Below are 25866 nucleotides of genomic sequence, written 5' to 3' on the forward strand. Positions count from 1 at the left end.
ATATGTCATACATCTTAAACATGTCAGTGTACACACATCTCTGTAATTTGCCATCTCTGCAATGTGAGTAGTGAGTATGCTCTAAAGCTGACTGTCTTTACTTTAATTCTCCCTCCGGCACACTAATAAAATGGCATACAGGTTGAAATCCTCTGGCAAGGGAAATCATCATATCCTGTGGTGTGTTTTTGTTCTTGAGATTTAAAGTCATTATTTGAGCTCCATGATGTATTACATGAGATCCCATCTTATTTGGGTTGTCTGTTAGAGGGGGTTAATGAGCTGCCGTCCAGACAGGAAGGTTTCGTTCCCACCAGCCCACCTTCAATGGGCTTTGATTGAAATTACATCATCTTTCACTCATTCTTGCAACAAGAGTCTTAAAGCTTCTTTTAATGTGGTTTGGCACAAAAACAGCAGCAAATGTATGTGTTTAAAGGGCCTTGTCATGTCAGTTCATTTCTGAGCTGTGTTACTTTGTCATTGTTCTTATTTTGTGTCTTTGTCATTTTGTTAACAGAACATGTGGATTGAGAGGACCACGTACACGACAGCGTACAAACTTCCTGGCATCCTACGCTGGTTTGAAGTCAAGTCAGTGTCCACAGTGAGTATGAAGGGCCTGTGTGCCAGGCAGGCCTCCTAATCAGATGAGGATCTGCAGCCTTGCTCTGAGGCAATCAATATGATTTGTCCACTTAAGCTGAATAGACAGCCATGTGGACACAGGTGTGCCACTCCCCAGACTAATGACAGGGCTTGTTTCCTCTCTGCCAGAGGGCCCACATTGATTCACGAAGCACTCCTTAAAGGCTGTGTCCCCTGAAAATAGCTAGAGAGCACAAATACAACTTGAGGAGAGTTCAGAATTCACTCGCTGTTGATTTTCCTGTAATACAATTACCTGCATTGCTGTATTGAAAACCCGTTGATGAGTGGACGGTCTGACTGCAACAAATGACTTTAGTGTTTACTTTAGGAATGGGCACATCCTCTCCATCCCACTGAAACTGCATAAAAATTTCATTATTTTAGCTCTGTTGCTTTGACTAATTAAAATCCTGCTCTGGTGCTCCCATTTTGGACTGAGATGTTTTCTGTTGGGAGAGGGAGTCCGGAGAAATGAGTACAGTAATATAAGTTGGAGCAGATTACAGTCTCACTTAGAGCCAAGACACCCACTTCATCCTTTTAACGTGTTATTAGTTTGTCCCAAAACAAATGCACTACTTAGCATTATTAGTTAGTTTTCCACAATCAATTACTCTTTATTTGTTGCTTTGATTAGTCACTTTCATGGCTGTGCTGGTGAAAGCTTTGGAAAGGGGCACTTCTCTTCCTCTTCTCAGAGGTTATGTTTTGCTATATTTTGCTCACTCTACATTCAAAGCCACCATTCAAATAGCAGCACATGACACCCACACACCAGGCAGCTTGGGCATTTAGCTCACCACTATGATCCGTCTGGTTGCTACATCCTTAGCACAATCATTTCACTACAAAGATTTCAACCCCCACCCACCCAACTCCTGAGTCCATGTAGTGAAGTGTAATCCTCCATTGCCACACTAATTCAAAGTCTTCAGGCTGGGTTGGAACATACTGTCAGGAGCAGCTTGCCCTCCAGATGAGCCAGGGAGAGGCCAGGTCCCAGAGGTCAGACACACTATTTAAAGCTTAATGACTGGGCTGAGATTCACCAAGCTAAAGCCCGCCATCTGACAATACTTTTTATCAAGCTGGCCTGAGACATACCGGCACAGATTGGAGATTTGGCTCCCTGGCACAACATCTTTATTTTTTTGGCTGGGGTCTAAATCTGACATTTACTCAACAATTCACTCATGTTTCTTCTACATTCTTACATGCAAGCTGCAAGGAGGTGATATTTTTTCATCCAAAGTAATGAGATGGCCCCCACACGGAGTCACCCAGGTTGAGGTGGAATTTGCTTTCACACTGTAGTGGAAACAGCATATCCACGTATTTTATTTATCTTTTCTTTATCATATTTTGTTGACATGGGAATTAAAATCCCCCTACACCAATGCATTATACATCTTCATTTAACACTTGCAGGTTAATTTATGGGCACAGTGAAAAATTATTCATTGCTTCTCTAAGCCCATCTTCTAATAACCTATGCCTAGTTGTTGAATACAAAATGTTTCCGCTTTATTGTTGGGATTATTTAGACAGTTGTGATGTACAGTGTGTATATATATATATATATATAGAGTACTCAAACAGGTGAATGATTGCTGAGAATATTTGGTGACACCTTAACTTAATGTGCTTCACAGGAAGAGATCAGTCCACTGGAGAACGCCATGGAAACGATGCAGCTGACCAATGAGAAGATCAGCAGCATGGTGCAAAGGCATCTCAACGATCCCAACCTTCCCATCAATCCCCTCTCCATGCTGCTGAATGGGATTGTGGACCCAGCTGTCATGGGAGGTTTTACAAACTATGAGAAGGTAGTCAACATGAAAAAAGTTCTGGATTTATTCCATCACTATATTGTCTCAACCTTTACACTTGTATATCCATCACTACATGTCATAAAGGAATTATTTATTTAATTTTGGGAAATACGCTTTTTGTTCGAGTTAGATGAGAACATTAATACCACCCCCGTGTCTGTCTGCTTAATGCGAAGCTGGAGCCAGAAGACAGTTAGCTTAGCATAAAGATTGAAAGCTGCTTCTTTCCTAAGGTAACAAAATCCACCTACCAGCACCTCTAAAGCTCATAACACACCTTACATAACCTAAGTGGAGCCTTGTCGTCACAGTTTGCTCACCAGGCTGCACCAGGCCATGAAATAGTCCAGCACAATTTCCTGTAACACACAACTTGTGGTTTTTAAACTTTGTTGTAAACGTTAAACAAATGACTCAGAAAATGTTACCTACTGAACTTTAGAGTTGCTGATAGGCAACGGGACAGAGCCATGCTAGCTGTTTCCCCTCTTTTCCATTCTTTATGCTAAGCTAACTGCCTATTGCTCCATCTTAATATCTTGCATACAGACATTATGGTGGCATCAATATCTTCTCATCTAACTCATCTAAAAGAAAATTAATAAGCATTTCCCATGATGTCAAACTATTTCTTTATAAGACATTTTATATTCCTGAAGTAGAAGTGTTTGTGGTATATGCTTTTGCATGCACGTATATTAAGGCTAATAAGGTAATAGTACACTTCATGAATTTCTAATATGTCAAACTATATTCAAAACTAATTCAGATGAACCAATTTTTTTTCCCTGGGTTTGATTTCATGCTGTGAAATCTAATCATAATCTCATGCATATTTCAAGTCCCAAAAGCTCTCATGCCATCAGCCTGAATATTTTTATCACTACACTTGTGACAACTCACTCACATATTGTTTGCCTCTGAACGTCATAGGTCATCATAAATCAGTTTTTGTGTGATGCGACCTGAGCCCTTTTTTTCTTTTGAAAGGCTCAACTCTATCTTCCTTGTATCCTGCTTTTCATCACATTTCTCACTGGTTTGTGAGCTGCACACACCATTCACCGTAACAGAAAAGTGACTCATGTGGAAATAGAAACTCTTTTTACTTTCTGTCTGATGATAAAAAAAACGTGATAGCCCGTTGGTTTCCCAGCATATATCACAACCCGGAATAGATTCATATTGGTCTTGTGAAACAGTGCAGTATGAGTCAGACGATGAAGCGACGTGAATTCTTTGCCCTCAGGTCATTCCTTCATCTCAGTGAAATAGTGCAGGTGGTAGAGGAAAGATGAATGTCTTGACTACATTTTTCTCATCTTAACAGCCCCTCCCAATGCTTTCCCCCTTGACTTTTTTGTCCTCTTTCTTTTCTTTTTTTTAATATCACAAACTTCTCCACATTTGACATTGTTCCTTCCGTTTTCCCTTGAACTTATTCCTCCTTTCCCCCTTCATACAAACTTACTTAATCCAGTATCTATTCTCCCTCTTCTCTAGGCTTTCTTCAATGATAAGTACATGCAGGAACACCCAGAGGACCTTGAGAAGATAGAAAAACTGAAGGACCTTATCGCCTGGCAGGTAAGACTGAAGTTCAGAATGGCCTGCATATGATCATGGTAAAGCGTCATACTGTAGTTTATAAAGTATCAGTCTGTCTCACCAAAGATGTCAGGGTTCAAGGAAAAGTGTCACGCACTGCTCGTCACAAATTACATGCTTGTTTACTTTAAAAGATTACATATTTCATCATATTCCATGGTATTTCGTTTTCTATAGCACATATAAAGAGCAGATAAAGGCGTAGCCTACAGGCAGCCAACATACTGAGAATGATTAGATGGTATGGAGGAGCGTGAAAGGCATGAAAACTTGGCCTTGGAATAAATGAGCGTTTTTATTTTGCATGAATTTTCATTGGGCTATTCACTTATATAAGTTAATATGGGTTGAATATATGAGTTATGGAATCAGCAGTAGAAATTTGGGAGTCCTGCACCACCCAATAAGGGCCCTGTAGACACCAGGCAGTGTGTTTTGACATTTGAAAGTCCTACATATACACAGTGGAGAGTTTGAATGCTGAAGGATACTTGTTCTGTTCTGTATATTATGGCATTTATACCTGAAATGTTGTCACCTTACTGAAGTGCTGCTGCTGCAGAAAAAAAAATCACTCTGAAAGGTTACAACGGAAAATATAATATCGTTTGAAGAACTTGAGAGCACTACCAACAGTGTCCAATGACAGTAAGTGAAGTGGGCAGGGGAAAAGTGTGTTAAAGAGTTCACTGGAGATAATAGCAAGGGAGAGTGCTGAAGCAAACATTCTGAAGTTAGGGAGGATGCTCCACTGTGTGAAGAGGCAACGAGAGATCAGCACTGGCGGTTTTGTGAGCTCTGCACCCTCACTGAGCCTGAAGGAAGTGCACACACAACAGACAAGAAATGCACATACGCACACATTGTTGGAATACATAACAATACATTCTGTTTAACAGCTTACTGTGAAACTCTACCAATCTTAGCTCATTCATCATTGATTTACAAACTACTGGCCATCTTTGCTTTCTAGAGGAATAACAAAAACTTGCTTCCTTTAGGATTTTAGAAAGTTGTGGCTTAGGGTTTTTTGCTTTATTTAGGGTTTTTTTATTACTCTGTTATCTTTTTAGTTCTGAACTAAGGGTCATTTTAATACTCAGGAAGTCATAGTTTCCTGTGTTACGGTTCAACCAGGAATTGAGAACAAATTCTCTGTCTGCTTCCTATCGCTAGTTGCAGGGGGAAAGAAAGGTAATTGAATTTACAATAGTTGTTCTCCTCTCTGTTGTTGTAAAATAGGTCATCTTTGTGTTCTGCATCTCTGGTAAAACTCCTCCAAATCTGAAAAGTTATGGTTAAGTTAGGATGTTTTGTCTTTGTGAAACCTTTTGTCTTTATAAGGCACGATGATTCACACAGGAATATGCCCGTCTTATTGGCTTCTTTTTTGGTCTTCAAGGTTAATTTCATTCGTGACGCTGCTTACATAGTCATTTTGCCTTAGATGTAAGACTGTTTTTTAGAACTAGTTGTTACTCTAGTTTTTCTATATTCAATTTTGAAGACATTCAAACTGTGTAAACATGAGGAAATGTAGGATATCACTGACTGAAGTAGAAGTTGACAAAGCTGGTGAGGGCATACTAAAAATAAATGTGTCTCTACTTCATTACTCCTGGAAAGAAGTGAATATCACAAATACATTAAATCTGACAAGGTTAGAGAATGCAACTAGATTTTACCTTTAATAACTATCAGTTATTTTTAACTTTGTTTCAAAGCTTTGTGTTGCTTCCAATGTGATGCTCAGACGTGAAAAGAGCCAAATGCATTTCGGCATCAATTTGAGATTTCATCTGGACTAAAATAGTGTTAGAAATCACACTGCAATTTTGAAATGATCCTCCACCCACAATACACAGTACTAATTAGCAGCAGCTTTTTTGTACTCCCCAGTCAAACCATTATAAGATAAACAAGTTGCTCTGTCTTCGCAGCTGTGTCAGGTTAAAAATGTCCTTTACTCATGCTAACTAAGTGTTTGAAATCATGGTGGTATGTCTCCCTTAAGCACAAAAAAGATACAATTGAAGTTGTTTGGTGTGATCATCACAGTGACATGTTTTAGAGAAAGCAGATCTATGTTTGCAGAGCCCACACCAGACATACACACAAAGGGAACTTTTAAAGTGATGACTAACGCAGAGTTGTTGATTTGAAATGGTATCAGCTGTCTCCTTCCCAGAGCCAGCATGCTTGTTTATCACGCATCTTGAAGCTATCTAAATGAGACAAATGAAGTCAAGCCTGCTCCAGTGAACAAACTAAACGGTTCGAAATGAGCCAGCGTGCACTATTATTCTGAAATACCCATTGTCCCCGTCTAGTAATTAGAGAGGAAATGAGCAACTGGAAATCAGGAAATTGGGTATTGTAAAAAGCTCCCTGGCAAATGCAAAGTAGGTGTTTTCTGTGGTGTTTCTGGTCATAATTAGCAAACGCTCTATACAGATGCCTAAATTAGTACCTAAATCTTCTCACTACAGCATGATCCTCTCTATTAAAAGTTGTTAAGGGTAGCTGAGTGTTTAATAATTGAATCACAGACCAAGGCGTCAACAGCATGTTCAGATGCAAATGAACACATCTTTCAATGACAATTCCTTTTTCTATATGGTGTCCTTTGGTTATGGTTTTTGCTTGTGCTTTTGGTCCCTTTGTCTCATAGATAGAAGAGTGCTTATTAGTCTGTCTGACTCACCACTGGCTGTGTACGTCTCCCAGACCTTTGTGACCTTCATGAAAGGTCTTAATATGTCATCATAGCCTTAATACCAGGCATCTCAAAGGCAATGTGGCTGTCCCAGCATCCTAGGCACAGAAGTCTGCTCACTGTGAATTAGAGAGGGATAGAGTGACAGGGTTCACCTAAGAACACTGGGCTCTCAGAGACACTGCTGATATTAAACACTAATGCTATTTATTTAATACTTCTTGTCAGCTTATACTAGCATTCGCTTAACTTCATTTGTAATCACTGCATGTCCACAAAGTGCAGCTTGAAAGTTGAACGTGTAGTTCAAAAGTTGGGGTTTGCATGGAAAGATATAATATACATAAGGAAACATCTGTTTTTCAAAGTGCCAGGTTTGTGCATTGAGTCCTTTGTCACACAAGAAGTGAAGATTCTGTCGACCACTCAACACACTACAGTGTTTCTAGGTCCACCTTCTGTGTGCTACGTACCTCAACAGAGGGGTAACATAAACAGGGTGGTATGGGGTGGATCTTTTGCTACCATCCACAACTTTTGCAGATCAAAACGCGAATATAACCGTTCTAATGTGTAACAAGCTGAAATTAACTGAACTGGAATGGACTGCTTGGTTTCAATGCAGCTTAAGTGTCTTGCACGATGAGCTTATCTCTGTGCAGCCACCACGCAGAATTCTGTTGCCATGCCGCCACTCAGTCGCACTCAATCATCCTGATGTCTATAAAAAGATGTGGGTATCCTGGGAGACGTGAATCTTGCCTCAGCTCTCACTCTCACAGTTTTTTTCTCCCCATTTCTATCTTTTTCATCTCACAGCACTTTGTCCCTGTGACTCCTCTCCCTCCCCTTTCTCTTACTCGTAACCTCTTTTCCCTCTGCCTCTCTTTCCTTCACCTTTTCTTTCTTACCCTCCTGCTCTCTCCTCTCTCCTCCAAGAGGTCCCAACGGTGATGATGAAGGTGCTCCATATCAGGGGAAATCCTTGCAGGGTGTCTGTAGCCTTCTCTCATTTATTTTGCCAAATCTTTGGTTTTGTGGAGCACAGCACAGGAACTAAAATTCAGTGAGTGAAATATCTTTGATTTTGGACACAATGGTACATGCTCAGTAGCTCTTTTCAAGCAGATCTGCCCACTGTGTGTTCTCTAATCATGGTTTGCTTTTTAATACATTAGTGCAGTGCATTACACATGGTTGAGAACCTGAGGGTGTCTGATTTCCCAATCAGTAACATTGTAGATGTGTGTTACTTTCTGCATTAGTATTTTTTCTCTCCCTGTTAATGAGCCTACCACATGTCGAAACGTGTAAATAAAACATGCACCGTTGAGATTATTACAAAAGGTTGCATCACGAAACTGAATTGGTGTTGTGAGTTAGCTGAGTGAAGTCTGTTCTAGCTGTAGCCTGCTGTAGAGGGGCAGTTTTCCCGCAGAGAAAAGGAAAAAAGGTGAGCAGTCTCTAGGGAATCAGAGGTTAGCACACACAACGTCTTCTATTTACTGGCCCACCTATACCAGATATTTCACAGACTTCTTTGTACTTTTTGTGAGCAGATTCTTTGTTTCATTTGCTCAGGGCTAAGGTGCTGTGTTAGCCATAGAAGCTACTGTACTTAACATGTGACACAACATGCACTCTACACTTTATGTTTTTCAAATGCACCACTCTGACTCAAACCGATTTATATAAATGTTAATAATATATTTTATTTATTACATATATATATATATCCCCTTTAATGTGTGTGTGCTGCTTTGCTTTCACCATTACATCTAGATTAGGCAACATTGGAGTAACTAGTAACTAAGTATCCAACCAAAAAAAAAATCAGTGCACACAGGCAGAAACATAGGTAGGTAGGTAGGTAAACAGGCAGCAAGGCCAGATAGACAATACGATCCTTCAAACCAAATAAAATGATTGGCCATGCTTTTTACAGTCCTGCAACAGCCAAGATACCGGAGTACCATTTTTATGTCAGAGCATTTGTTCGATTGCTGTCAGGATATAAAGAGAATTTCAACAAATACAACAAAAAATGCTTCTGAAATAAATTCCCTACCCTACCTTTAACAGTATTTCTCTATTATAGCAGTGAGACATTTAGGGGATTTTTTTAAAGTTGCCATGGGAAAGAAAAGGTCTGCTATTACCACAGCTTACTGTAACAACTTTGCTAGTTTCTGGTGAGTTATTGTGCAGTTCTTCACTGCCTTACCACAGCCAAAGGTGGCATGTAGCATTGAAACACCATGTTCTGAAAAAATAAGTTAACCTGTGATTTAAACCAGGAGAGGGAAAAAAAAACACTCAAATGCTGGCTCCCTAAGGGGTGATGCTTCCTCCTCTTGCCAGATTTAGTCAGCAGAGCTTGCTGACATCGACTGTAGCACTGGGGTTTCCTAATTACTAGCAGTTTCAGTCTCTCCTTGCTCTGTCTCCCTCTCTCTCCTTCTACCTGAGCTGTCTCTGTTGTGTGTTTAGATTTTGCTATTCACCAGCTGCCTACAGTGTGAGAGGCGGCAGTTTGCTGAAAGGGTTGCATTGCGTCTTTATTTGTGTCAGAGTTGGAGAGGAAAACATCCATCACATACAGTACATGTCTATACATGTAGTCTGTCTATGCTTTCTCATTGCACTGTTTAATATATACCTGTTATGACGTGATGTTGGTGGTGGGAGGCAGGGGGAAGGAGTGTCATGGCAACAGCCTTCTCTACTATTGTCTACTTCACCTGGATAAGGTTGCAGTGATATTTCCTCTTTGTGCACACAGACACAGTCAGACTGATATATATTCTATGCACATTGTGCATATTTGGCCAAGAGGCCAAAGGTTATGTGCGTTAAAATGGACGTATGCGGTGGGACAGTAGTGTATTCCTCTGATAATTGAAGAACCGACATGTAGCTAATAGGGCTGTCCCCGACTAAGGATTTACATAGTCGAATCAGAATCGTCAAGTCCTGCCTATAGTCGACTGATAGTCAATTTCAACTTACACTGTAAATTTCCAGCTAAACTGAGGCTTTTTGGAGACCCTTCTGTCTCTCTCTCTCTCTCTCTCTCTCACTCTCGTGTGAATTTTGCGTGCATGCCGCGCTGCCGACAACTGCATGCACGTCGCGGTTCCTCGCGGGTCTATTTCAAGTAGCTGGCTATTTAAAAACGATACAATATTCTTTGTGTGGTTCATCAAGCTTGATAAATTATCCGAAAGTCCCGCGAGGACAACTCAGCACAACACCAGTGAAACCGGGGGCTCAGTCTCTTCAGCAAGGGTGCGTTCCAATCACCCTGTAGTTCCCTGCTAAGTGGACTGCACAGGGTATTCGGCCATTTTAAGTGAGATTCCAAACCGCAGGGAGCACAACATGTTCACTTCACAGGGCACTGTGAACTGTGTAGGGAAGAAGGGAAAAATGGTTCATCAGTTCGCAGGAAGTTGACAAGAAAGATTACCCACAAGCCTTTGAACTTCATAGGAGCTAACAATAGAGCAGACCACAGAGTTTGTATATCTATAATTATTGTTGTTGTAACTAATGTTATCATTATTTATATGATTATTTCAGAGGTTAGGTTGCCTAAAAACAACAATGCTCATATGAATCTTTTTAAGAATGACGCTGCATATCTTGTAAATTAATCCAATCACATTCATTCACAAGTTACATACATTTTAATTGAATATAAATAGAACAAGTTATGGAAATATAAGTTTTGTAATTGTATCAGTTTGTTGTAACATATATTCAATATTTAATTTCAGTAAATGTCCACAGTAGCAGCGGGTATCCGAGGTGTTTATGTTACCAGGGTAATGGCTGACGTGTGCTTTGATGATGTTGCAGGGTGTTCCTAATGGAAGAATTTTGTTGAGGGAAGTTCCCTTAACCAGCACTGTTTATGTTCACTGTGGATCAGAATGCAGCCTAAGTGTTCCTCTTCCACCACCACCACACACACACACACACGCTACGCCTACACATGCGCACTGACGACCCAGGATTAGGGTTACAATTTTGGATTTATTTACGCACTTTTAAAAACATTTATTCAAAGTTTTATTCTTTTTAGATGTTTATTTACAGCATTAAATGTTGAAGTGTATATTGTAACAGGCTGTATATTAACTTATTGGGAGAAAACTGGTAGTTCTATGTAAAATCAGACGTTCAGCACCCCCCATATCGCCAAAATGGCATGATCCTTTCGTTTCGCTGCAAAGCTTTGACTGTGAGATTGACAGTCGACTCAGGCTCCGCCCATCGAAGCATCAAATCTTCGGCTATTGGAGGTCAGCCCTAGTACCTAACCTCTTATCTCTCCAAGGTATGTTGGATGAAGGTTTCTCACACTACAGTTTTTCCCCGCCAGGTCCCGCACCTCGCTGAAGGTGTTCGCATCCATGGAGAGAAGGTCACAGAGGCACTGAGGCCTTTCCACGACCGCTTGGAGGCCTGCTTCAGGCAACTGCGGGAGAAAGTTGAGAAACAGTATGGGGTAAAGGCTCTGGTAAGCAATTGCCTATTTGGGACCTTTCTGTTACATGAAAAGTGCTTTGTCTTTCAATGTGTTTTTTAGCAGGCATTAATAGAATCACATGCAAACATATCACACAGTGTAAAGTTTACACTGTGGGCTGAAAGCCCATATTTGGATCTGATGTTCCATGTGAGGAAGCACTGCCAAGCCCAGTGACTAAATCAGGACATAAAGATGATAAAATTGAACATAATTAACATAACATTAACAGCATTTCATGACATTTCAAAGAGCTGATGGCACATACTATATTAAGCTATACATTTCTGATTTTGAGTATCCTGTTCCTTTACAGTAAGACCTCCAAATGCACTTAGAACATTTATGTCAGACTTGCTTTTACTTGAAGTCAGCACGTGTGTAGTGGGATACTGCTGTGGACTCCTTTACAGATTTAATTGTTGCTTGGCCAAGCTTTTCCCTCAGTCTTGCCTGAGGTAAAGGGGCCCTCGCTCAATTTAAAGGAAGAGGGTGGTGACCTTTCAAACGAGAGAAAAGCCATCACTTTCCAGGGTGTGATAATAAGGTCATCCTATCAGATGTGTGATGGCCCTTTTCTTTGCTTGAAAAGACTCTTTAAATGCAGAAGGGTTCATTGTTGGAGCTGCTGTTACCAGAGTTTTTTCCAGCAGGTTCAGTACAGAAATTAATGGTACCACCAGATTTCCCCTAACTTTTTGTTCGATTATGTAGCTGCATTTGTAGCTCTATATTGTACACATCCTTAGGATAATACTGGGCATGGCCTTCGCCCTTAGAGTGTCCTTGTCCCTCACACACTTGACTTCATATCTATTGTCTCTTATACAATGGACCATCAGAAACAGGTATAGATTGAACACTTCAACAGTGGCAAGAACATTTTAACGCAGTATAAAATGAGCACGGTATTCACAATTCACACAACTGCCTTAATTTACGTAGTATAAATCATCACTACTAGCTAGCTATCTAGCGTCAAGGCCATATACAATATATTTGATGAATAGGATCTGATAGCCTTTCCCAAGGACAGAGTAGTGATGTCAGGAAAAGATGTACATACATTTCTAAAAAGAAAATTTGAATATTCAGTTCTTTCTCAATAAAAATATAAATCAACCTGGATGGAATGTATATTGTGATTAACTTAAGCAGCCACAGAAATATGACTGCATTACATTGTTCCTCAAAATATAGAATCAGTTATTTTGTTGTTTTGTTTGTTATACTAAAGTTAGTGTGTGAGTAGTTTCAATTTCACTTCAAATAAGTGTCTTTGTGGCAATGTTTAGCTAAATTAACTCACAGTTAATTTAGCTCACAGCCTCTCTATACAGCCTGGAATGTGCCAACACCAACTGGATGGATTGCCACGAAATTTTGTTATGGAAATTTGTATACCCAAAATGATGAAGCCTAATGACTTTAGTGATGCCTTCACTTTTTCTTTAGCACTGTCACACCCTCCCTTTGTTGTTTACTTTGGTTTTACTTTGGTTTATGAGTAAAAAAACTTCTAGACTAATGACATTCCCATCGGCCTCAGTTTTACTTTGAGTTTGGTGCTAATTAACAAATGCTAGCATGCTAACACCATACAGAGATGGTGAAAATGGTACCATTATCAGCGTTTTAGCATTGTCATTGTGAGCATGTTAGCATACTTACATTAGCATTTAGCTCAAGCACTGCTGTAGTACAGCCTCACTGAAAGAGAAGCATGCCCGTAGACTATTTGTCTTGTTGGAATTATTTTTCTATAAAAGAGATATTAAGGCTTAAAGAGTAGTATGTCTTGGGTCCTGTTTCCTTAATGACAGGCATCTACAGCTATAATCTATCTTCCGTCATATTGCACTGCCTCTTCAGCTTCTTCTTTGCCCAAATTAGATTTTTCTCCACATGGCAAATCTGACCATCAAAATTACAATTGCCTGTGGGACATCACAGGGGCTACATCCATTTCTTTCTGCAGTCAATAAATAAAACATATAAGAGAATGTGTATTTTGTGGCGCTTTTGCACGCTACTCTGTGCACATTCAAAATACCTTTAAACAAAAATTAAAATGCACAGATAACTCCAAAGCAGTCAGTGACTTATAAGCTGAATTCTTTCTGTATGTTTCTGTTTTGTTTGTTTTTTTGCGGTGTCAGCCGGCAGCAGATGAGCGGCGGGGACCTCGTCCTCAGTCCATGGTGCGCTCCTTCACCATGCCCTCCTCCCAGAGGCCACTGTCAGTGGCTTCAGTCACCTCCATCTCCTCTGACAACTCCCCCTCCAGACCTGGCTCAGATGGGTAACACCCTTTTTACAGTTTTTAAGGGCATAAAAAAAACATACATCCTCCTTAGCTTTTGGCTATCCCATTTGAGCAGTTTAAAAGTTGTTTTTGCATCCCTGTGACTATTTCGATAAGTCAGTCTCAGGCCTTTTTTATTTAACATTGCAAAGAGATTCCATTTATACAATAACATATTTTTGTTGAGTTCATGAAGACCCTCTACTTGTCATGTACAAGTTAAATCTCTATCAACTTCATTTGGTTGAAAATGTAAATGAAACATTTATGCTATCAACTCCTTCAGTTATCCCCTTTAACTAGACTGTAAGAAAACACACAGCAGTGTTATATAGTTTTTCCCCTGTAGTAACCTCTGATAGAAGAGTACCTCAGCATTTTCTCTAGCATGAGTCTCTATATTATATAAAGTTCAAGGTTTATTGAACAAACAAATAACTACATATGATGAGAGAACGATGAGACTTTGTCCTGCATCCCAAGCCAGTAAAATATTGATAAAACTACCTCAGGTATAAAAACAAGGAAGGAGCAAAAATGATAATTACCATTATCTTTTTCTCTTTGTGTAAGTTTTGCACTGGAGCCTCTCCTGCCAAAGAAGCTGCACACCAAGTCTCAGGACAAGCTGGACCGGGATGAGCCTGAGAAGGAGCGCAAAGAGAAAAAGAAGGAGAAGAGAAACAGTAAGCATCAGGAGCTCTTTGACAAAGAGATGAAGACCACGGAGATCCCTCTGCAGCCCACTGAAGCGGTCATACTGTCAGAGACGGTACGGAAAAAGTGACCTATGCAAGGACTTAGTTCACCCATATTTTGCTATTTCCCTCTTTCTCATTTTTCTCCCCTTTCCTCTTCTCCATCCTATAGTAAATCTGCACTCTTGCAATCTTCCTGGCCTTTCCTTTTGTTTTTTTTTGTTTTTTACTTTAACTTATACTTATACTAACTTATATGCTTTCTTGTACTCTATCCTACACAAGCACAATGAACATTTGCTGTGGATGTTTATGTTTCACAAAGAAGAAAATAGGGGTGATGTTAAATGCATAATTTAATATGTGCATATATTGCATACAAGCAATTTGGGAAACCTTCTTTTTTCTATGCTTTCTTGTGGATTCATGGTTATTCATATTTCTTAAGGATTAGGAAAGGTGACCTTTGACCTTTCTTTTAGTGCCTCCATCAGGCCACCATTATTGTACACAACAATAATCCAAATGGGTGGATGACCATGAAATTTGACTCTCCAAGAGCTTTTTTCTGGCGCCACTCTTGGATCATGTTGTTTGTACATAAGATAACTAAGTAGTAGATGATCATAACATTTTCTGTGCATATTCATGGTCCTCAGAAGAAGAATCTGGAGGATTTTACTGATTCTGTGACTTTTCTTGTAATGTAACTCACCAAATTTTCCACTTGTATGCACGTAGGACATCATACAGTATACAAACATTAATGTGCCACAGAGCAGCAGAAGACCTTTGTTGAATTTGATGTTCTGTAGCGTTATCCTAAAGTCATATTTGGACTTTGTAGTGTCCTTAGCAGCAAGTCTCCAAGAAAAGCAAAATTGTAGGTATGTTCATTCTATCCAACACAGTCATGGAATGAGTTGCAATTAGCATTGTATCAACATAGATAGCTCACACTTCTGCCGCTCCTCTGCCCCCCACCCCCTCACGATCACCCCCCACACACACCCCACGTCCCCCGTTCTCTCCGCACTCCACATATGTTTATCTTTCCCCTCTCTCTGCTCATGTCCCTCTTTACTACTGCTGTGACCATTACAGTAGCCAGGTATCACTGTTTTCTGCATGCCCAGTGGGAATGCACCCTGGCTAACGGCATTAAGATAAGGGTAGGAATGGGATCCAAAAGAGGCTCCTGGCAGTGGTGGAGCCGTCTAGCTTGTGATAGGAGCCTTCTCCCTCAGGGGTCAAGAGTAGAGCATCTAGGGGTCTCTGGTAGTTACCAAGCAGTTGAAGTTATATTCTGGAACATGTAGATCAAGAAAAAAAATCAGCTCAATATAAATATCAGTTTTGTGTTTTAGTGTTCTGGGAAAAAACAAAATCTCTGAATGAAGTGTGTTGTTATTTTCAGTGTCTCCCTTGTGGCTGACTGTTTGAGTTTGGCCAATTACAAAGTTGTTTGTTAATGTAGCCTACAGTGTGGAATAGCCCTGAGGACACATCTTTTCATATTCAAATTCCAGCCATAATAAAGCCAGGAGAACGCAGTCTTGCATGCAAACAATGATTTGTAACCACAAATAAGATATTGCAATCCAATGAGCACATTTATCCAAATGGTTTCTCCTTTAGGAATACAAATAGCCGACTTAATATGCACGTGTATACACATACAACAGTCCCTGTGGAGATGTCAACTAATTTTCTCCTTTATATGATCCTTTATTGATCTTCTGTTTTTATTCATCATAGACTCAACTCATTTTCCACTCAGTAAATTCTGTTCTCATTTCTGTTTTATTGACTTGTTGTGTAATTTGGATTGTTTGACTTTGAGCACTCAGTAATGACTGAATACTTCTTTTCTTTGTTTGTGCATGATCACTCAGATCAGCCCCCTGCGGCCTCAGAGACCAAGGAGTCAAGTTCTAAACCAGATTGGTGGAGACCGTCGCCTCTCCGTGTCCCCTGGACCCCCTTCTTCATCCTCCAACTCCTCCTCCTCTTCTGGACCCCCGCCCATCACACCCAGGAACAAACTCTCATTTAGCCTTCTCACTGTTTCCAGTAAGAGCAATCTCACTTTCCTCTCACTCCCATTCAAGAGGTTGTATCATCTTTGGACTGAAGCCTCCATAATCTCTGTAGGGCCTCTCTGCCTCCTTCTGACTTTGTTTTACCTCTTGCATCACTGTTACCACATGCCGTGGTACATGTAATGATGTTCAGTTTGATCTAAAACATAGCGCTATGTGCCATAGTAGCTACACTTCTTTAAATGGCCATGCAAATCGTAACTGTTAGCACCACACATCTTGTTTTGTTTGTTATACTAAAGTCACATTACCTCTAAATTTGTCTCTTCTAATACCAGGATCACACATAACGGGCTCAATGGGCTTATTATGGATGTTCAAGAGCAAAAGAGTCTACTGTTGCTTCTCTACAATTCTGATATTTAGCATCGTGATATACATGTCATTTAGAGATGCTGCTTGAGATGCAATTTATTACTTGACCAAATCAGTTTCATCAAGTCACAGCATTCTTGTATAACAGTCTGCATTTTGTAGCAACTCAAAAGATCGATTTAATATTGCACTTCTATAAAGTTGGGGGACTAACTTCCAGATATGTTTACAAAAAGGAATGGTCAAAATCAATGCAAAAGAGGCAGCGATGTCCTGATTTAAAAGTTGATTTTATGGGTCAAGCTCAAAAACAGTGGCTGCCACACTTCCCATAGTGCAACTCTTAACAGCATAGCAATGAATAGCATCTTTTTTTAGATCTCCCTGCCTGGAAAATACCAAAGTCTTTCTAATTACTCACCTTTAGTCTGTAAGGCAGGCTTTACATAATAAATTTGTAGTACCATGGAAGTCCCCAATATTATTATTATTATTATAAACCATTTATTAAAAGTTCAGTGTGTAATATTTCTGATGATCTATGAAAATCCATAACTATGTTTTTAGTGGTGTGTAAATACCTTACATAATAAACCATTAAGTTTTTATTACGTTAGAATGAGCCATTTATATCTACATAATCGCGGGTCCCCTCTTCCATGGTCGTCGCCACGTTGCATCGTCATGTTTCTGCAGTAGCTGAAAATGGACAAACGGCACTACGGAGCGTGTTTCGTCACTGCGTTCTTCATGTTCTACTTCTGGTAGAATTCAAGCAGTGTAGACACTCATCACTATGTTGAATAAGTACATTAGAAGAAGAAGAAATAGTAATAATATACAGCAGGGGTCGGCAAATAGGTTTTGCATCAGAGTAATCTTTTCAACCACTAGATGGTGGCTGAGAAGACATAATATTGACTTCCATTATGTTGTTCGGTTAGCTCAGTTGGTAAAGCATAGGACTCGTAACTCAGTGGTAAAGTGTTTGATCCCATCTTGGGACAAGTTTTTTTTTTCTCTTCAGCAAATGGATTCTGCAGTAAATGTTTTTCAGATCACGGCATGTGCTACACTGTTTCTGTTTCGGTGTTTGATCTGCATCCGTCAACCTACGGACGCTTTTGCATTTCCCCAGTATCTCCAGTCAGAAGACGTTTAAGAGAATCACGTTCTCTCATGGCTCTTTCAGAGGTGTGTCAAGCAGGCTACAGACTCTTTAATGTCGTTCAGTAAGTAGGTAAGCAAGTAAAAGCTCAGTTCAACTCCCATTACTGCAGTGTAGTAAACAAGCTTCTCGCGCTTTTATTATGTAGGCAAACCCCACTAAAGAGGAAGTGATTATGTGAGTAACTGTTGCTGTCATGACTGAAATCTAAAGTATTTATTTATTTATATTTTTTGCCACTATCAAAGCACCATAATCTGACTACGGGCCAGATATTATTGATGGCGGGCAAAGATACATAATCTCAGAGAGAATTAATGTGTTTCCCTTGTCAATGTTTGTATAAACTTTATCTAATGTGTGGTTTATAATAGACTGTGATGCAGAAACAGTGACAATGTTACACTCTTTTGGCTTACACTTTCCATGTTATCTGTCCTTGGCCAAGTGACAATAATATGGTTTTACTGAGTAATTAAGTAAATATAATTTCTTAATAAATATAGCTAAAGAAACCTCATTTCTTGGCTATTCTCTGCTGTCTCAGAAGAGACACCTTTTGTGCTGTGTCAGCCACCGTAGCTGTCCTAGGCTCTTTGAAAGGTTAGGGTGCAGCAAGGGGGTAAGCCAGAGATCGGGCAGTGAAGCCGACCAAAGCCTGCATGGAGGGATCCGTGTAGGCCCAAAAATGATGTCAAAACCCTGTGACACCCTGGCGCACGAGAGATGTAACCATATTGCTTAGATTATAAACTCTCGGCAATCTAAAACAAACTATTCGTCAATCAGTGACGCTGCATTGGTGTTTGACAGGTGAGCCTCGTAGGTGGGCTGATTAATCAGTGTCGATCCGAGTCAGACAAACACACTGAGCCATGAAACTTTTTGTTGGCGCAGCTCTGCAACTACCACAATTACGGTGTTTCTGCCGTTGTACTACGTCATTAAACCACGTGCCGTTAGACGTTAGACGCTGGTGCCAACAGGAAGTAGCCCTGTTGTAGTATTTTATTGGTCCAAAACTAGATTCACTGCTCTCCATTCAAATCAGCGGGGTGGCTTCGTCCAGTAATATACTGTCTATGGGGGGCAGTGGTAGACTGCACAGATGGTTGCAATTCACAACCCTCACCACTAGATGCACTAAATCTTACACACTGAACCTTGAAATATTTATATAGTGCTTATAAATGTTTAATCGGGGGTTAAAGTAAAGTTGTAGTCCCGAAGCCAAGAAACATTTACTGACATCATCAGACTTGAGCTTCTCCGTTCAAGCTCGACCCTGGAAATAATATTTTTATAGTATACTCCCCATGAGTGGACTTCCCCTTTATTAGTGTGCAGGATTTTTGCTGTTGCTCATTTTTTCTTGTCTATTGAAAACACAAAACAATTAGTCCTAATGATGGGTAAGTCACCAGAAGTAGGCCATGTGATCTATTTTGTGTCCCAGATGTACTGTTAACAAACACCCATGTAGCTGGATGATGAATGTGAGCTGATGAGCGCCCTCTTACACAGATCTGGAGCTGAACGGGATGGGCTTCTCAGAGAAAGGTGAAACCCCTCCTCCGCTGCCTGTGAAAGGCAGCACGGCTGATTATGGCAACCTGCTAGATAATCAAGACTTGACGAGTCCCTCAACGCCTCCACCACCCCCCCCACATCAAAGGGTAGGTGTTTTAATTAGGGCTGAGAGGAGCTCCTTAATGATGCATGGCACTTATAATGAAACAAGAGGCCGCTACACGCACTTGACATTCGGGTCACCCTCCTCCACCTTCCCCTACCCCTACCCCTACCCCTGTGCTAATGTGCTTGCATTCATGTCTGTATGCGTGCATGCAATTTCACTCACATTTGTGCTTGTACTGCATTTGTCTATCATTTTTGTAAAGTGTGTCACAGAAGAGTGGAGGCATCAGTCAGTTAGCAGCAAAGGCCAACACCTGCCTGTCCACCCCACCGTTATTTATACTCGTTCCCCCCAGCCGGCCCGACACACAGACGTGATTGATTGGATGATTACTTTACCTCTCACATCCATCAGGAGCTCTCCCGCTGTTAATCAGCATCTCGTCTCTCCACACTCACCGACGTCTATGCTAGCCATCTTCTTGCCTCACCGCTGTGTTAACTAATCTTATTTATCCACTGTCACGGCCCATGGACAGGTAGTAAAACGGAGCCTCTGCACACAGTGTGGCAGCAGGCAGACAGTAGCGTAGTAAGAGCAGATGTTCAGAGACTGAGTGACAGCTGCTCTTCATTTACAGTACTTGATGGAGGTGAGGTCATTCCACAAACATTTCTCCTTGTACACTGTCCAATCAGGTCTCTTTAGAATGGCATGCACGTGGACTGAATAGCTCAGACAGATCTGATTTGAATCAAGATTTTCATTTAATTGGTATCGATATCTCAAAGTAACAGTATCTTCATTCTCCTTCTAATAGATCACATAATCTTTAGCCACTATTATCTTAAAGCCCCAATCTACATAAATATTTTCATAAAAATAACTCAATAGTTTGACATTAACATTTTGAATTACTCAACTAATATGGGCCTGTTTTCGCAAGCGTTATTGATTTTAAAAATAAAACCAGTTACCAGCATCAAAAAAACATTCATAGCTTAGATTTAGGTGTCTAATGTTGTGCCAGGATCAGGCTACGTGATATCAGCCCAAATGTGGATAGTAATAAAAGGTAACTGATTCTTGATATAGAAAGTCTCTCTTGCCTCTCTTGTGCAATCGCACATCAAGAGATCAAGATATGATTGGTTGAGGTTTGATGTGTAGTCTGAAAAACATGTAGTGTGACAAGTTGAGGTACCGTGTTCAAATCTGACATAGTGACCATCTTAAAAGACATAAATGTTGTGTAAGCTGATCCTGGCATTACTCCATGTATTAAAATACCTGTCAATCAATTTGGGGATGATAGCAGCTTTAAATCTTGAGTTTTTGATTTTAGTGGAAAGCCAAGTTGTCCTTATTTGAGAAAATGGCAATTTCAATGTTACTGTTTTGTCTCTTTGCAGCACATTCCACCTCCTCTGCCCAGCAAGACCCCTCCTCCACCTCCTCCCAAGACCACCAGGAAACAGGCCTCCATCGATTCAGGAATTGTACAGTGAACAAAGACGCTGTCAGTAGGACCAAACAACACACTGACAACACAACAAAAACAACATCAACAGTAACCGCTTCCCCCCTTCCAAAAAAACAGATGTTTTTACCCACACATTCGTCGCTCCCTGTCCCAGCCTGACAAGATGAATACCTCACTGCATCCCGCCCCTTATAATCATTCTTTTTTTTCCTCCTTTCTTGTTTTGCCTTCAGTTTGACGATGATGCAGTCTGCAACAGGGAGCATGTTGCACAGATGATTAGTAACTGAATTTATAAATGATGTCTGCCATGCCACTTCAAGACTTTATCAGGATATTGTTTTCAGACCAACAGCTTTCTAATACTGACCCACTCTCACGTTTATGGGAGCACATAGCTCAATAAAGTATAATTCCAATCTCATTTATTCATATTCCCACAATGTACAGAGGTTTGTATATATGATTTTATTTTATTTCAGGTTTTTTATGTGATTTGATCATGACTCTTTTTGTATTAATGTATCATTAGTGGCATTTATATGAAACAAAAAAAGGGCTTGTAGGTTTTGAATTGACAGGGACTGACAGAATTGGTATGTGAGAACCTATCATGGATTTATTTTGGTAAGTTTTTGGAGTGCACATACAACTAACTCCTATCGCATTATCATTGTTCAGAGCTTGTCCTTGATTGCTGTAACCTTGGATTTCCATAATATTGACTGTTCTCAATTCACTACTGACACAACTTCTGAATAAACTTTCAAATGTATGTATTTTTAAAAAGAAATATGTCTGCCTCATTATTTTGGTCTACAGCGAGAGATGCTGAAAATAGATGCAAGTGTTTTCATGTTTCTGAAATCCAAAACAAACTGTCAATATGTACGCATTTCCTCACTTCTACTGAACACGAAGCCATCACAACAGCCACTTCATTATCAACACACATGCGTTCTATACTGGGACGTGTTACGCCACAAAATGACTTCAATATAGGCTAATGCAATCTCATTTGCATAATGTGTCCGCTTGCCAAACGATCATTTCTCTTTTTCAAAGCTGAAAGTGTGAATCTGTAATGTGGTCCATATTTGAAGAATAGTTTAAGGAGCGTAGATGAGCCAACAAACCACAGGTGCCAGCTTTGTCCCCTTTTGTGCGATCTTGAATTCTGCTTCTATAGAAACTACTGAAGGTCATACTTAAATTTCTGTATTTAACACTGGGGGTTTTTCAGACTGCTGCAGCATAATAACATGTCATGTCGATAAGTTAATCATTTTTTATGGTTTAGTTTAATTTTGTTGTTTATAAATTATAGATTGGGTGTCATGGGACTCCCATCAAAGGCACATAGACTGACATGTTTCTTCTCAGCCTTTTGTGCTTGATGGGTTTAATGTATTTTGACTCCAAATTAATGACTGGAATTTCAACCATTAAGTAAGTATACAACTATCTCTTGAAGGGCAACCTAAAATTGAATTAAACTTGCATTATTGTAGTAATATGTGCATTACTTTGGGTATTGGTAACTTGACTAATATAAAGTTCGGTGACAGATTTAGAAAATATAGTCTTTAATCATAATGCTTTTCCATAGTGGATGTTGAAGTGATATGTTTTAGATACATTAAACAATCAGCACATTCAGTTTTAATAATTAGAAGGAAATCTTGTGACACCATCCAGCTTTATTAGTCGTTTTCCTGTCCATCTTAAGAAAACTAACTCACATTATATATCAAAGTAATTTTATTTGTCAAATGCAGCAAATTACATTGCATCATCCAGAACAAAGAAAATCTTGAGACATGGCTTGTGACAACTACGCAGTAGGCATTAAAACATGTAAGCAAAATGGCAGGAAAAAAGTATAAATACATAACATAAAAAAAAAGAGCGACAATCCTACAGAATGTACAGATGGGGAGTATGGTCAGTGTGAGCGTGAAATATAAGTGTGATAATGCTTATGAAAGGGTACATTTAAAATGTGCAAATATACATATATTGTTTTTACCAGTATCCAGCAGTGTGTCCCCCTCTAACTCAAAGCTGTTATAAAATTGTGCTGTTGAACATTCAGTTTCTGAACCGTCATTTGCACATTTTGTGTATTCACAGGTATTGTTGTTTGTACCACAAAACCAGCTTGTGGGACCTTTTTGAAATGTTTGCCCCAGGTGGCTCATATTCCTCTGCTCTCCTATTCTGCTGACACTTTGTGAGTGGGTGTCCACCTGAGGGGAAATACTCAAACTGTAGCATCTGTTGTTTGAAGGTGTGGGTTTTTTTTTTTTCTTCAAGAAAGTTGGGGTTTGTAAAGCTCGCTTGTCCTAATTAGGAGTGCTGAATGACATCTTTTCCCTTGGAGTTTTATTTGAAATGCAGTCATAAGAGACCACTCCTGTAGCTCATGGGTGGTTTTAACGTATTTTGTCAGACTAAAATGTCTCATTAATATGTTGGTAATTCACCTACTTTCAGAATTCAGTGCGGTTTCTTAATGGTTCATCAGTAAGCCAAGTATATTGTTTGACTTGTGTATATAAAGGGTCTAGAATTAATCAGAAAGGTGGGTAAAGTTTTGAAAAATAATTACAGTATAGAGAGTATAAGTTGATTCTCAATGTGCAGTCTGTTCCATTTCTTGTCATGCTTCCTGTACCAATCCCCCGGCTCCCTGTTTCCTCATATGTGTATATAGTCGAACAGTAAAATCCATTTAATCCTGAGGACCGATCATTGTTGTGTGCCTGTTACCACGGATGAATACAAGGTACATTATGTGGACCATAGGACCTTCATTTGACCATGTACTATCTGTCTAGATGATAAATTGCTCTCCAAACACACAATAAAAAAGGACTAAGTAATATTCAATAAAAATGCAAGTTTACTATGATACCAATGTTATTTTCTCTTTGCTGTTTCACCTCTTTCCTCATTCTTTCTTCCAGTTCATCTCAAAGCTTCACAACCTGACTCTCTTTAAGGACCATTTCCCTTGCTACAGTGCAATACTAAACTCTTGTTACAATAACAACATTATGGTGTTCATTAAAAAAGCTTTTGCTCAATGCTAATGCCCGTTCGGCCCACTACATGGTAACTTTAACATCAAACTTGGAAATTATGGTTCCATGATTGATTGATTCCATGTGAAAAGATTAGGAATTATATAATGAAAGGAAAGCAACTAAGTAATCAGACACTCACGATCACAGATCAATAGCTACAAGCCAAAGTAGAGAGTGCTAGAGTGTTGGCCACTGCACTGCTAAACAACAGGAAGGCAGTTAACACGCAAGTTATCATAGAGCATGATTTTAAGCAGTGCTGTGTAAGAAAAATATGCACTTCCCTCTTTGAATTTATGGGACTTTTGGACTTGGAGCATCATACTTTGCAGTATAGAATCCCATTATATCAGATGTAAGTAAGATTTATTTGTACTGGTTAAAGGAAATAGACTAGTGTCAAAATATAAACAGTTCTCTACAAGCTGAACTCAAGAAAAATATATGCAATTGAAAATAAAAAAACACAGGTGTTACTAAAAATGTATGCACAGTGCCAGGACCCTGAAACTGAAGCAGCTAAAATAGAATTATTCATTTTATTATTCACACCTGTTTCTTTACAATTTACCCTTCGTTAATGTGACGCACCCACACTCATCACAATTGGTGCAGCTAGTTGTTTTTAGAAGTTAGATAATTAAGTGAGAGATCACCTGAGTGTAATCACTGAGTGACAATTGATTTCAGATTGAATAGCAAAACATTTTTTAATCTGGAAGGTCCAACAGCTGCATAGTCAATGGTCTGGAAAAAACAACATCATGAATACAAAGTAACAAACAAATGTGCAACAAGGTTACTGACATGCAACAAATAAACCATATAAAAAAAACAGCACAGCAGTAAATCTGCATGGAGAAGGCCTGTGAATGCCGTTTTATAACAGCAGTAGCAACAATTAAAGAAGAAATGTAAAAAAAGACCTCGCATGACATGTCACACCATGATGCCAGGTTGTTGTAGCATTGTATTGTGAGGGTGTTTTCTCTGCAGCCAGGAAGTTTTGTAAAGGTAAAATAAAAATGAATGCAACAAAATCCTGGAGGAAAACCTGCTGCAACCTGCAAGAAAAGCAGGATTTGGAAGATTTATTTTTCAGCAAGATAATGACCCTAAAGATAAAGACAAAGCTACACAAGAATGTCCTGGAGTTGCCAAGTCTGAGTCCAGACCTCAAGACAATACATTTGTGGCAATAATAAACTTTACAGTAAACTTTATTTATATAGCTCTGTTCAGGAAAGCAGTCGCATTGCAGTAAATCAAGGATAAAAAGTGCTTTAATAGTTTGAGCAAGTACAAACCGGAGTCAAACAAAACATTAAACACAAAAATCTGAGTTGAGTCTATCTGAATAGACTAAAGGCTGCAATTACTGCCAAAAGCTCCCTAATTATATTTGTACTTAATTTAGATCAATAATAAAGATTTGTTTTAATTTTGGAATTAAAAAGTTTTAGGGTGATGAGCATCAAACCTTTATTACATCCACAGTGATTTAAAGTTGTAAAACAATAAAACTTGAAGAAGTCAAGGGAGGGTCCAATACTTTCTTTTTTTCTAGTCACTGTAACCTGCTTATTGGATTGCAATGATAACTTCAATCTCTCCAACTGTGAGATGCGAATAAAAAAAGTTTCATCAATGGCATAATTCACTTATCAAGAATACCCACTGCACAGTCAATATCTAGCCTTGCAATTGAAAAGGGATAAAGGGT

General features: G+C 39.5%; 1 protein-coding gene across 2 annotated transcripts in view; it reads left to right on the plus strand.

Moving 5' to 3' along the window:
• The window catches only part of dock1 (dedicator of cytokinesis 1), a 182295-nt gene extending 160448 nt beyond the window's left edge, over positions 1-21847 (plus strand). For both annotated transcript variants that reach the window (XM_038736684.1, XM_038736685.1), the window contains exons 44-52: positions 521-607; positions 2304-2480; positions 3990-4073; positions 11198-11335; positions 13504-13646; positions 14223-14421; positions 16243-16420; positions 19457-19608; positions 20984-21847. In XM_038736684.1, coding sequence (XP_038592612.1) covers positions 521-607; positions 2304-2480; positions 3990-4073; positions 11198-11335; positions 13504-13646; positions 14223-14421; positions 16243-16420; positions 19457-19608; positions 20984-21079 — 1254 coding nt within the window. In that variant the 3' untranslated portion in view covers positions 21080-21847. The remainder of the gene's footprint in view (positions 1-520; positions 608-2303; positions 2481-3989; positions 4074-11197; positions 11336-13503; positions 13647-14222; positions 14422-16242; positions 16421-19456; positions 19609-20983) is intronic.
• The last annotated feature ends 4019 nt before the right edge of the window (positions 21848-25866 follow it).

The sequence above is a fragment of the Micropterus salmoides genome, unplaced genomic scaffold (assembly GCF_014851395.1).
Source record: "Micropterus salmoides isolate LMB-PRFRI ecotype aquatic unplaced genomic scaffold, ASM1485139v1 Ms_hic_scaffold_21, whole genome shotgun sequence".
Classification (NCBI taxonomy): domain Eukaryota; kingdom Metazoa; phylum Chordata; class Actinopteri; order Centrarchiformes; family Centrarchidae; genus Micropterus; species Micropterus salmoides.